Source organism: Squalius cephalus (genome assembly GCF_949319135.1).
Source record: "Squalius cephalus genome assembly, chromosome: 14".
In the NCBI taxonomy this organism is placed as follows: Eukaryota; Metazoa; Chordata; class Actinopteri; order Cypriniformes; family Leuciscidae; genus Squalius; species Squalius cephalus.
In genome coordinates, this window is record NC_137135.1 from 2,527,064 (window position 1) to 2,541,992 (window position 14,929).

A 14,929-nucleotide genomic window follows, 5' to 3' on the forward strand; every position below is an offset into this window, starting at 1 on the left:
GGTGTAGAATCTGTCCTTCTGCCTGGGACAGCAGGTCCCTGCATTGGGGAAGACACCACGGTGTTCCGGACAGCAATGTCATGATACATGCGTACCATGTTTTCGTTGGCCAGCGTGGGGCCACTAAAATTAGTGACAGACCCTCCTGACGTACTCTGTCCAGAGTGGGCTGTATCAGGTCTACCGGTGGAAATGCATACAGTAGAGTTTTGGGCAATACATGAGACAGCGCGTCCACCCCCAGCGGGGCGCTGCTGTTTATTATTGAGAAAAACAGCGGGCAGTGCGTGTTTTCCCTGGACGCAAAAAGATCGACCTCGGCCCTGCCGAACCGATCCCAAATCTGCGCCACTATTCTCGGGTGCAAACGCCATTCCCTGACCTGTGCCCCTCCCCGGGATAGCAGGTCTGCTCCGCCATTCAGGTGGCCCGGGACATGCACTGCCCTGAGTGACGCTAAGTGTTCGCTGGCCCATATTAGGAGTGTCCGTGTCAGTTGCAGCAGTGGAAGAGAGCGTGTGCCCCCTTGTCTGTTTATATATGACATTACCGTCGTGTTGTCCGTTCTGACTAACACATGTTCGCCGTGCAGATGCTGCACAAAGTATTTCAGCGCCAAAAGAACTGCCCGCAATTCCAAATAATTGATATGGCGCTCCTTCAGTGTTGACGACCATTCTCCTCTCACAGAATTCCCCCTGCATAGGGCTCCCCATCCATGTAGGGATACATCTGTCGTCACTACCACACGTGATGTAACTCTGCCTAGAGGGATTCCCTCTGTCAATAGACTCGGGGATCCCCAGGGGACCAGAGCTCGAACGCACGCTGGCGTTATCGTTACTTGTCTGTTTAAATGCCGTGTGACATTCAGACCAGTGCTCAGCGCCCATCTCTGGAACGCCCGCATAAAGAGGAGACCGAGTCAAACGACTGTTATTATTGAGGCCATCAACCCCAGCAGCCTCAACACTGTGCGAAAACGTATTCGCCTTCCTAGCTGGAAGAGACTCAGGCAGTTGCGAAAATTCTCGGCTCTTTGAAGTGACAGCATAGCTGTGTTCTTCACCAAATCTATCTCTAAACCGAGATATGAAATCCGTTGACACGGAACTAGGGAGCTCTTCTTGAGATTTATTAAAAATCCCAGATCTCGTAGGTGGGAGACAAGGGTCTGTGTTTGCAATACTGCTTGTTCCCTGGTATCTGCGGCCAGGAGTAGATCAGAGTCCTGCACGGGTCCGATTTTCTAAATCCGCACCCGCCCGTACCCGCAGTGCTTAAAACCGCATCCGACCCGTTGTCCGACAGCAGCACTAATTCAAATCCGCACCCGACCCGCTTAAAATAGAACCGACACCCGACCCGCACCCGAAATAAAATCAATTTAGCCAATCACATTATAGACACAATTACAAAAATGTTTATTGCCAGTTCATACAGAAGTTATAACAATTAATACAAGGACATCTTCAGCCGAAGCTGTCAAAAGGCCGGTACATGAAGAACATGGCTAACGTTACCACAAAACTGAGTAACCTTGTAACATTTTACCAATCGAACAGACGCGGCTACAACACTATCTGCCACGCAATTTCGTCTAGCCTACATCAGACAATTTTGGGTTCAAACACGCCCTGCACACCACACATAGGCCTACTTAACAGTGTTAAATTTGAAGAAATACTGTTCGATAGAACTGCTTGGTTTACCACAGTTATCTGCGTGCTTCCTCAGCGAAGAAGTTCCACATTTGCGGCTATCCAACACGAAAATGCATGCAGCAAATAAGCCATTCACAATATTTTCTTCAGATAACTCCAGATTTCTGATGACGTATTGTCGACAACTTTACAATCTCCACTAGCTATTCTTTTCTTCAACTCCTCAGCATTCATCTGGACAACTGCAAGCAGATCGCGCGCGCGCGGTTATGATGAATTTGAAACTGAAAGTAGCCTAGGTAACGTAATAGATTCCTGGGAGGGCGTGGCGCGTGGGCACAAATAAATGTGGATTTAAAATTATTTTATCAACTTGAAATACAGGCATATTTTTTGTAGATGTGTTCCTAAAAATATGCATGCATTTTTTACGTTTGCATGTGATTGTTTTAAACCCGTGTTTAGACCCGTGTTTCCCCCGTGTCCGACCCGACCCGCACCCGTATCCGACACAGTTGGATATTTTTCACCCGTTTGAGAAAAAATTGCGGGTCACCCGTACCCGAACCCGTGCAGGACTCTAGAGTAGATCGTCCAAATACGCGAATACTCTCATGCCTTGATGATGCAGCGGAGTCAGTGCCGCTTCTGCGCACTTCGTGAACGTGCGCGGTGCCAGGGACAACCCAAACGGCAGGACTTGAAATTCGTATACAGTCCCCTCGAAGGAGAACCTCAGAAATTTTCTGTGATCCGGGTGAATTGTGACATGGAAGTATGCATCAGTCAAATCCACCGATGTGTACCACTCCCGGGGACGCAGAGAGGATAGCAGATGACGTACTGTGAGCATTTTGAATTTGTAACGTCTGAGGTGTTTGTTCAACTGCCGTAAATCCAAAATCGGGCGTAAACCCCCACTTTTCTTTGGGAGGAGGAAGTAACGACTGTAAAATCCTTCCTCCGTTTTTCCCTGTGGAACCACCCGAATTGCAGCTTTGCTGAGAAGAACCCGAATTTCTTCCCTTAATACTGGGGAAACCTCCCCCGACACTGATGTCGTAATTACCCCGCCGAAACGGGGGGGGCCGTGAGAGGAACTGCAGCCGATAACCGCACTGAATCGTGCGAAGAACCCATGGAGTTGGTGCGCATGTGCGCCACCGTTCCAGGCTGACAGCAAGGATTCCCGGCATCACCGGGGAAACCCCCACCTCTCTTATTGAGGGTTTCTCTTATCTCTTATCCTGCCTTTTCCCCCTTTGACAACACATGGTTTATTTGTGAGTTTGGTGGTTTTAACACACTTTGATTGTCCTGACAAATCAATACATGAGGCACTGCATGATTGTTTTGACAAATCATAACATGAGGCATTGAATGCTGAACACAAAGTTTCTTTATTGAAATTGAACTTAAAACTGAACCCACTCTTTTGCAAGGTCTCTTTTTCAGTGAGAGAAGAATGCGGCTGCCTCTGGGCCGATGATCCTCCCTCGTCTGCGAGCTAGGAATTCGGCCGACCCCTCCTTTCTGCGGAGAAAAATTTCCCTTTCGCTGGGGGCGGGTCTTTCTTCCCCGACCCCGCCTGCTGTTTAGGTTGTGGATACGTTCGCCTAGGTCTAGCCTCCCAAGCATTGTATCTCGGCGCTGCTACCGCCGCCGGTCTCTTAGCTGGCTGTGGTCGAGACGACATCCTAAACCCTGGCTGAGCAGCCGACTGTGTTGGTCTGTTAAACCTTCTAGGCATTGAACCCCTGAGAGATTCTGCTTGTTTCTTTGAATTTTCAAACCGCGCTTGAAACGCGTCAAGACCCTCTCCAAACAGACCCGTCGTAGAGATTGGTGCGCCAAGGAACGCATTCCGATCTCGTTCCGGCAGGTTCGCCAGAGTCAACCATAGATGGCGCTGAGCCACCACTGTACTGGCCATCGCATGACCTAACGATACCAACGCGCAACGTGTTGTACGCAGTATATAATCCGCTGTGGATCTTACCTCCCCATGAGCTCATCACACAGTCTTCCCTCTGACACGGCCTCACTTACCTCCCCCAAGCAAATAGCCTGATACGTTTGTAGCAGGGACATTGTGCTCAAGGCTCTAGCTGTGCAGACCTGATCACTATAAATCCTGCTAAGCTGTCTGTACGAGAACCTACACGGTCCCGACGGGAGTGTGGGGATGCCCGCGATACCGCTATTTTGCATTGGAGCCAAGTAAGTTGCAAGCGAATGCTCCATTGGCGGAGCTGATATTAACCCTGCTTCCTGTGCTCCTTCGAGGTCGGTGAACTTACTCATTCCCGGCACCGGGGAAAGAGAAGACATGGGTTTCAACCATGAAGCTGTAAGCTCTGCTAAACAATCTGGGTAAATCGGCAGATGTGTCCTTACCACAGTTTGAACCTGAGATAAATAGAACCCGCCGAACCGCGAGCTCTTTTGAACCGGAGGAGGGGCAGGCCACTCCACCGACAGCTTTGTTGCCGCCCTTCGATATAGTTCAAGGAAGGGCTCCTCCATAAACTTGCTTCCCCCCATCGCCTCGGAGAGGGTGAAGCCGTGACCTGCTCCGGCTGAAAATGATCGTCAAAGAACTCCTCGCCCGCTTCCAGCGAGACAGAGTCCTCCTCCCGACACTCCAAGGAAGCCATCAGGGGAACATTATTAAAATCATCCATAACCTCCCTGGCTTCCATACTGTCGCCCCAAGTATCTGTGGCTTCCCCAAAATCGGCTAGTGCCGTATCTGGAACAGTACCTGAGGCCAAAAGCGGACCGTGTCTATCCGCTGTACTCTCGAGCACTCGTTCAACAAACGCTACACGTCGCTCGAGTGTCGAACGACGAAGCTGTCGACAGTGTATACATGTTCCCGTGTTGGAGAGAGCCAACTTAGCGTGGACAATCCCCAAACATACCGGGCAGTGCTCGTGTGTATCTTTTTCAGACAACAAGTACCCACATGACATTGGACATGTGCGAGAATTCTTGTTGTTAGCCATTTCTCCCCGAGCAAAAGACTTGTTAGCTTTTAGTTAGCAATGTTAAACTTGTGCTTTTAACTTTTCTCTGTTGTGCCTTTCAATAGGAATCACCACCGTGGGCTTTTTCCTATGAAGATTGTGGCGTGATGCCGTTCTAGCAGCACGGTGAAGAGCTGAAGAACAAAGGATATGACGCATACGACTGCATTTATATGCTGTGGGCAGGTGGCCCCGCCCACGTCGTCATGCGTCATTTGCCTTTCAGGCGTGAATAAAGGTGTCTTCAGCAGATGGCGCTAGAGCGCGATATCCCATAGTCTTATGTGTTGTACCGAGTTGACCGACTGAATGGGAACGACTACTTTATTCTTGATGAATCAGCCGTTTGAACGAATCGTTTGAATAAATGACTCAATGACTCGCTTAATAACGTCGCTTATCACCTACCGCCATCTACTGGTGGTTTAGGTTCATGTTTAAAAGTGTCATTCTTTTCAACTTTTCTTATTTGTATAAAAAAATATAGATTTTAAAAAATCTCATAACATTATTTAATGTATATTATTTAGTGTAAGTGATTTAATTTGACTTGTCTTATTCTAATTTAATGTATTGATCATATTTAAGAATTTAAAGGAACACTTCGACTTTTTGAGACTTTAGCTTATTCACCGTATCCCCCAGAGTTAGATAAGTCCATACATACCTTTTTCATCTCCGTGCGTGCTTTAAGTCTGTTTGACGTACCCACCGCTAGCCTAGCTTAGCACAAAGACTGGATGTAAATGGCTACAGCTAGCATACTAATCCCAGTAAGTGACAAAATAACGCCAACATTTTCCTATTTACATGTTGTGATTTGTATAGTCACAGTGTGTACAAATAACAAGGTCATATGAGACACAGACATTTTTTAAACGTTTAAATACTGGGAACTATTTTTTCAGAAGGCGAAGCACTGCTACTTGGGCGGAGTGATTAACGAAAGGCACATCTGATAAAATATTTTCACGTTTTCACCCGCGAGCGTTCTCATGTAAACAGGGCCTAAGTGGCAAAAACACTGAGCGGCAACATTTGTTTTCAGCATGAATGCCGCGAAAAACACATCTAAACGGGGGAAAAGCTTTGAGATTGACTGTACAACTAGATTTGACAAGAAATCTGAGGTATATTTTTACAGACTGCCGAAAGCTACAGAACAGACTGCCGAAAGCTACAGAACAGAGAAGCATAGTCTGCTTTTCAGACAATGGGTCCTATCTTACACCCGGCGTAATGTAGCACCAAGCGCGACGCAAGTGTTTTTTGCTAGTTTCAGCCCGACGCAGTTATCATTTTCACGTCCTGCACCACATTGTTTAAATAGCAAATATGCTATGGATTTCTTGAACCAACATCACATAATATTTCTTTTGTCTTATCAGTACCAAAAGCATTGTTCTTTTCCCGCTTTTTTGTGCACCATTTATATTGAGTGCCCAATCTTAGCGTACTCATAAGTGAATGAATAACGCCCAAAAATGGGGAAAACAACTATAAATACAACACAAGAAAAATAAAGAAATCATTCTGTTTCAAATTCATCATTCATTTTTTACCATTAATTTTTTTTTTTAATTAGCATCTTTTGCACAGTTTTTTCAATTTGTAAATTCCTTGATCACAAAAGTTATTTGCATATTTCTCTTTCATTGACATTCTAGCTGAATTAATAAACAATTATCGATCTGGGAAATAATCTTCCACTCTCACTCCTCTCATTCCCTTAGTTGTTTGTAGGAATTTTCTGATTTTCTCAAGTGTATAAGCACTTCTAACAGATCTTTTTTTGTGAGACTGAATTTACAGACCCTGAAGATTCACTTCCACGTTCTGGGTCAGACTCATCAATATTGCTTATATATGACTCCATCTGAATCTCAGGCTTTTCAACACCTTTTCCTGACATTTCATCTTTAGTCACTTTCCTAGCTCTCTTCCCTAGCTCTCTTCCCATGGCCTTTTTTCCTTCAATTTCCGTTTTATTGCAGGCATTTAAAAAACACTTTTATCCTCTATCATTTCCATGTCTTCCTCACCTTCTATTGCGACCAAGTTAGAATCAGTTACCTCACACTCTTCCATAGTATTTGTTTTTCTAACTTCATTCACAACATCTTTCCAAGTCTTCCTTGATAATTTCTTCATTATTATTTCCATCTCTTTTTCCTGTGTCAACACATGATCCTTCACCAGTTTCTGACGGTCTCTGTTCCTCATTTCTACCTACATTTGTCTGCTCCTTATTTCTATTCTCATTCAGAGGCACTACTGGATCTTCCTTCTCAGGACAAGGATGAATCCTATGTCCTTCCTGTCCACAGCCAAAGCACTTCATACTTTCTGAAGTTACATAGACCACATAATCATAGTTGTCCACCTTAAATTTCATGGCTTTATTTAGCTCCTCATTTTCATTTTTTAGAATCATGTGCGTCTGTCTTCTAAATAATCACATCGTTAACGACAATCCCTTTCACTACAACTCCATTAGCATATTGTCTGCAGCTATAATTGCTGTAGTGATTTTTAAAAAAAATAGTCCAACTACTACCCAACTACTTCAGAGACTGCAATTGTGCAATCCTCAATAGAACAACGCTCCGCAGGGATGATTTTAATGCCATGCCTCCACATAAAGTTATCCACACTTTGAGACGCTGCCATATCGACCAGCTTTCGCTGATCGACAGTGTTTTCAGTCAGTGTCTCTACTTGCTCAACAATATGCTTGCCAAACAAAATATGTATTTGGAGTCCAGATTGAGAAACTTTGTTTCCAGGTCAATCTTGTAAGTTTTGTTTCTCCTTTATTTTGTGCATTTGTTTTCAATTACTATATTATTTATGTGTAGACTCTCTAGCTAATGCTAGACTTCTGTTCCTTTTTGTAGACTGACTCTTTAAAGGTGACCTTAAATTATGGTTTGAGGAATCTCTATGGTTTGCTAAAGCTACACCTTTTGGATATCGAGGTTTGCTAATCAAGAGAATGTTTTCCTCCATTAATCCCTATGGATTAACAAATGTCCTGAGTACAAGGATTTGACTCTGTGGATCTTATTTTTGTGGACTATCTGGGCACTTGAAGTTCTATTTTTCTAGCCATTGTGGAACTTGGACATTATCCTAAACATCATTGACATAAACTTTCATTGTAGTGAATCCATACTTACTCAAGGAATCTACAACCCTGAACTGATCATATAAGCTTCTTCAATTCTATTGTAATTTCATTACTTTTTGTTTAAAGATTTACTTTGCAGATTTGCTATATTATTTTGACTTACTGTACTGGTTTATTTCAATTTATTTTCATTTTCATATTCATGCTTTGTTCTGTTTATGATTTCTGATCTACCAAAAACAAAAAAATTATATAAAGATATAAACATTTCATTCTGGTCTTTATTGTTTGTGACAACACACTGGGAAATATACTTAGATAGGTATTAACAGCGTTAAGTTAATAGTATAGCATATTGGAATGATCGCTTCAGCTGGCTATTTTGAAGTAATGGTACATTGGCTTCAATGTACAAACTCTGAACTGGTGAAGTTCTGAAAGCTCCCAAGGCAAGCCATAATCCCTGATGATGCATCGTGTCAAACATCTGTTTATATGATTTGCTGTGAAGACTAAAATTTCATTATTTAATATTATTTTCAGTATTATTTTGTGTTTCAGTATTATTACTTTTTATTTGTATCCATAATCATTTGTAATCATTGTATTTTGTGAATCATAGTGATGTTGAGTAGATGTGGGTGAGAGAGACATTGGGACAAGCTAGACTGCATGAACAGGGGTGAGAGTGTAATGGAAGAGTTGGAGACATGAAATGTGTATGCAGTGTATGAAGTTTCCACCAAAGCATAGTGATGGGATACATGCCATGTTAATTGAAACCATATGTTCCTCTGGTAATGTAGTTTTTCTGGTCAGTAGCGTATAAAACCGAACCTCTGTGTCCAGAGGAACAGAGAAGCTGGAATGAAGACCTTTGTTTGGTCCATTGTCACTTTCTCCTGTCTTGATATTATGATAAAATAAATAAGAGATCTCTTGGCAAAATGAATGGTGTCAGGTCCTGTGAATTAAACAACAACAGGGGAAAAGCATACTTTCTAAATCTACACCTGGCATAATCATAAATTATGCTACCATAGTCCAAACAAGATCAATCAATACTCGAAAAAGTCACAAAAGGATAGTGTATTCAGCTCCCCATTTAGTTTTGGCCAACACTTTAATTATATTCATAGCTTTAAGACGATTGTCCTTTACATGCAATCACATCATGGCACAAGCTGATTGGCCTCTGCTGATCCTGCAGCCAATGAGATTGCTTGTTCAACATTTAAATAGTATGGTTCATTGTTTGCTGTGAGCCAGTTCTGCAGTGCTCTATCATGGTTCCTCTGAAATCCTCGACATCCCTCAGCTCCACCTGCCTAGATCTGCTACAGGATTTATGAATGTCTCTTTATGCAGCAGCAGCATATCTTACATAATCGCAGCAGCATGTCTGCACATTTATTAGCAGTAGCAAGTCCATACTTGCTCTGCAGCAGCAGCAATAATCAACAGCATCATCAGCGTAGCAGATCTAGTCCTCCAAGCCAAATACATTAAAGGGGTCATAAACTGAGAAATAAAAATTTCCTTGAGCTTTTTACATATAAGAGGTCATTATACTATGAGAATATCCTGTAAGTTTCAGAACTGAAAACTTCCTTGTTATTCCAAAAACAACTTTTATTGTTACCAAGACCAGCGAACGACTCGTCCGGGAATGTGCTTTTTGATGATGTAGTAGAGTGGTTAAAGACCGCCTCTGCAGAAGAAAATCAATGCCTACTTCACCATTACAACTTTGGCCTCGCCCACTGGTGTGTTGAGATGACGAGAGGAGAGCTATACAGGATGGACCACAAATAACATTACCTTACAAAAGATCCTAATACAGGGCTCGACATTAACGCTTGTCTGCTTGTCCGGGACAAGTGGATTTTTTTAAGGGACAAGTAAAAGAAAATTTTACTTGCCCGACCGGACAAATAGCCTGATTAATCGTCAATAACAAAAAAAATAACTAGGGAATCACTAAAATGAGAGAATGATTCTGATTGTATTATATTTATTGTAAGTTGTGATTGATAGTGGATAATAAATGTATTACTGACGGTAACAAGGTTGCGCTGTTGAGGCTCGTGCAGCCTCTCGAGGAGAAATCTAAACAAATGAGCGCAGCTCACGCAAAAGAAACTCAGTTAACAACATACTGCCTATAAAAATTCAAAATGTGGAGTTTTAATATTTTTAACATATGATACAGTTTAGCAACCTCACACGACGAGTGCTGTTTTCCTGACTACTGAATACCACCACAACTGAAAATGTGACATTGCTTTTGATACAACAGTTCAAATTGAACCACTTACATTTTAGACACAATATTGGCTGTTTTTGTTCTGTTTCAGCAGCGAAAATAGTTCCAAACAAAGATCACAGCAGAACCGTAAGGCATCTCACAGCAACACTTAACCCTGTTTTCATTACTGAATGATTCAGCGTTTTGAACGAATTGGCCGAGTCAAAGATTCAATGACCCATTCATAAACATCTGTCTCATTCTTGAATTAATCAGTTGTTTGAACGAATCGTTTGAATGAATGACTCAATGCCTTGCTTATTAAGACGGTCACCTGCCGCCTCCTACTGGCGGTTTACTTTCATGTTTAAAAGTATCATTCTTTCCAACGTTTCTTATTTGTATATTCAAAAATATTTAAAACAATCTCATAACATTATTTAATGCAGTTGTAAATTTACAGTGTAAATGATTTAATTTGATCAGCCCTACCTAGGGTAACAACAGTCCTATAGTATCTTATTAGGCTATTCTAATTTAATTTATTGATCAAATTTAAAAATGTAAAACTAAAGATGAAGAATACGTTTAATAAGATTAGGGGGGAAATGCCCTTTAAAGGTGCAGATATGACAATATGCAGATTTAAATATATCACAGCTGATTGAACACAGATGAGAATATTTCTTCAAAATAAATTATATTTACAGCACACACACACACACCCCAAAATAATTACGGACAAGCAACTTTTTTTCTCGGACAAGTGAATGACAGATTTACATGTCCAAAGGACAAGCACATGAAAAGGCTTAAACGGTTAGTTCACCCAAAAATGAAAATTCTGTCATTAATGACTCACCCTCATGTCGTTCCAAGCCCGTAAGACCTCCGTTCATCTTCGGAACACAGTTTAAGATTTTAACGACGAAAATACTTCTCTCTGGGCCTTGAGTCTTTTCACGTAGTGTAACTACGCAGCGCTTCTGTGTTGTACTTCACACATAGGCTGACTATTGTCCGAAGCTGGTCATGTGTGTGATGCGTGTGACGTACAACACAGAAGCGCTGCGCAGTTATACTATGTGAAAAGACTCGAGGCTTTATAAACTTAAGATTGAGCCACTGTAGTCACTTGGACTATATTAACGATGTCTTTAATACATTTTCTGGGTCAGCAAGTTATAATGTCTTAGAAGCCTATGGAGGAGTGATCCAGCTCTCAGATTTAATCAAAAATATCTTCATTTGTGTTCTGAAGATGAACGAAAGTCTTATGGGGTTGGAACAACATGAGGGTGAGTAATTACTGACAGAATTTTCATTTTTGGGTAAACTAACCCTTTAATGTCGAGCCCTGCTAATACTACGAATGTGGTTATTTATTTTCGACAATGTGAATGTCTCAGTTGAGTATTATTTATTCGTATGCAGTACATTTCACTGTGGATTCTTTGCAATGACGAGATCACACTGAAATGCTCAACATGTTTGTGATCGGCAACATGCTCATTACTGCAACCTTTCACGCCACTATATAAATATAATGCCATAGATCTAAATACAATGCTTTAATCAACACTTTACACGATTAGTTAATCTTAAGAGCTGTAATTGTAAAAGCGTGCTAAAAGTATTCAAGAGAGTTCCACTTGTAATACTTATTTCATATGCAAAGATGTTAGCCAATCACAGCAGTGGGCGTTTACACTGAAGTCTCACAGCGCCCCTTCAAACCAGAGTTCAAATCAGAGGGCAAAAATCAGAGTAAATTATGACAATTTTTGATGTAAAAATTATACTAACATTATATATGCATTACAGGAAACATTATAAAACAAAACAAAGCGGTTCATGACCCCTTTCTTAGTAAAACTCCTTCTGAGTTGTCATGATTGAAATATATTTAAAAGTAAAGAATATCTCAAAATATCTTCTACTGGTACACAACTCACCTCAGTATCTCCAATGTACACATTATATTCTTCAGTCCAGTGCAGAGCAGCTTCACTCCTGAATCCTGCAGACTATTATTGTTCATGTTCAGCTCTTTCAGATTGGTATCTGATCCAAGAACAGTAGCCAGAGCTGAACAGCTTTTGTCTGTTAAGCCACAATCATTTAGCCTGCAAGACAAATAAATTACATCTCGAAATTAGATGGAACATTTTATTATACAAATATTAATATATTTTCCATTATTTTATATTTTTTACTTAACTAGTGTGTACAGTGTATATATATCTTTGATCTTTGAGTTCTGTGTTCCCTGTTCCCTGTTTCCTGTTTCTTGTTACTTTATTAAATAACCCTGCGTTTAGATCCTCGTCTTTGCCTGCCTTTCTCTGCAACGTTACACTAAGATTACTTCAAACTAAGAATTTCTTTATAGTTGCTAATATTTCAAGATTACAATTATTAGATTAAAGCAACTTTTTTGTTTTAGAAAAACCATGTTAAACAGTATATTTGATATATACAGTTTAACCCTCTGGAGTCTGAGCTGTTTTCTGGGCCCTGGAGGTGTTCTGACATGCTCTGACATTTGTGCTTTTTTCAGTTATTTATAAACATATTAATGGCAAAGGTGTAAATTCACTCTATATAGCACAAACAGGGCTACCAAAATATCTGATCAACATGCATGTATATGTTTGAATTTTTAAGACAATAATGTTTATGCGTGCTTATTGGAAAAAATTAAAATGAAAGTTGCAGAAATAAGGCCATAAAACACATACTAAATATGTGGCAATAAGACTTTTGACTAATGGATGTGGTCGCCTATAGTTTTTTCTTCAAAATTATGTGAAAATAGTCTTGCTTTATCGTTCACATAAAACCATACATTGATTTAAATTGATGTAAAACAGGTTTTGCTTGGAAAGCCAATATGCGAGGGGGGCGTGAACGAGGAGTGGTTTTCACCTTAGATTACATTGTCCCACCCACTCTGCATAATGAGCCATTCATTCAGGTGTGACACTGACTGAGCCACAATGCAAGGACAAAATATATATTTAGAAGAAGACTTATATTGACCATTTAAGATTTTGCTTACATCTATCTTGTAAATATGTTTTGCTATTTTATTAAAAAGGTTACAATTACAACAATTATTACAATTTAAACAATATTTCAAGTGTACTCTTTCTTTGTAAAAAAAAAAAAAAGATTATAGGCCTACATTTTATCTATGTATTCATTACTTTGAATATAGCCAACATTGGAACGGCTAACATCTTAGTTGATGACTTTATTTTTGACAAAAATAGTAGGCTATTTTATATATAGAAATTGCTAAACAAAAGCTTATTTGACGAGGCAGTATATTCTACAGTAAAAACTGTACCCAAATCTACTAAACAAAATGTTGTCTTTCATATTCCGCCTGACTGTAACGTTGTTTTCATGAAATATTAGTGCATATTGTTAATTTGCCATTTAATACGTTGCTTATACAAATAGCCTACATTTTATTTCAACATATTTCAGTCGATTTTTACTCATCTCAGTCTAGCAATACAGTTTGCTAAAACAACATCATTCATTCACAAACTCGATATAAATTTAACTTCTGGCAAAGATGAAGTTGATGATAGGCTTTTGACTCGCGATCTTCGCAGTGAACGCACCGGAGAAAATGCACATTTATTAGGCTACATAGTTTTTTTGTTTTGGATGGTTTTGTTTAGAACCAGCTTTCTGTAAATATATTTCGATTTTTTTTAGACATGTGAGGCGAGTAGGCTACGGGTTCATGATGATCTCCAGTTCAGACCTTATGTTGTGATTGCCTATATTTACTTTAAATCCAGGAAATTTGTTAATGAAGAAATTATTAAAATTAAGATACAATTGATACAAAACGAAATTCGTTTTACAGAAAGGATTTGTACTTTCTGTTTTGAGGTCTCTGTGAATGTTTGAAAGTCTTTTAGTGCTTAGAGCGCTCGCGTCCATAATGGAGAACTGTCACGTAATATTGTTTTTTTCCTCATAAATGCGAACACGAAAAATAAAAGACAAAAGACTTTTAAGTAAAACTTACTCCGGAATTGTGTCCTCGGCGGAATTCGCTCTTCAAAATGCTGCCGTTCGTCGTCTGTTATAATCTTCCTCTGAGGAAACAACCCGGTATCGTGCATTCTTCCTCGCTGTCCAGAATCATCTGAAGGGCGTCTTCACCGGAGAAACGAGCCATACTCAAAACGTGATGAACTATCAGTAAGTCTCATGAAGAAACTGTGTTTTTATGGCATTGATCGGGGGGGCGTATGCGATGCATACTAGATCACCTAACTATTTAACATGTGAATCGCGCCGGGGGCGGGGCGGCAGCAGCTGATTATTAAGATAATGAGGCAGAAGGAAAAACGGTACCTCTCCTTGCTTTCAGACAGATTACATGAGTTGAAAACATTTGTTTTTTATATAAATTACTTCATTTACAAGAAGAGATTTCAAGCTTCATAAAGACATATCTCACGTGTCTGTGTGAGAAGTATTCGCTGAGTTATGGTTCATTTTTGGACGCGTTTCAGAATTGACTACATGGAGAGAGAGAAGGCAGAACTCGCCTCGTGTTTATTTTTCTTTATTTGGCGAAAAGCACAACACTTTGTTTTTATTGTGAGTATACACAAAAATAATACACACTTAACAGGATCGATTGATGTATAACACAAGCATATAAGATAAAAAGTAATATCTTTTTTTTATATATTTTTTTTTCACTGATAGGGAAAAAAACGAGCCTATCGCGTCGGCGCGATAGCCGACCTCAGGGGGTTAACATGGTTTTTCTAAAACAAAAAAGTTGCTTTAATCTAATAATTGTAATCTAATATGATTCAAC

At 40.3% G+C, this 14,929-nt stretch overlaps 1 protein-coding gene across 1 annotated transcript in view; it reads right to left on the reverse strand.

Annotated features, from left to right (window-relative positions):
* The window catches only part of LOC307171184 (NACHT, LRR and PYD domains-containing protein 3-like), a 62,050-nt gene that overhangs the window by 25,498 nt on the left and 21,623 nt on the right, over positions 1–14,929 (reverse strand). The window contains exon 8 of the mRNA XM_079892665.1: positions 12,027–12,197. Coding sequence (XP_079748791.1) covers positions 12,027–12,197 — 171 coding nt within the window. The remainder of the gene's footprint in view (positions 1–12,026; positions 12,198–14,929) is intronic.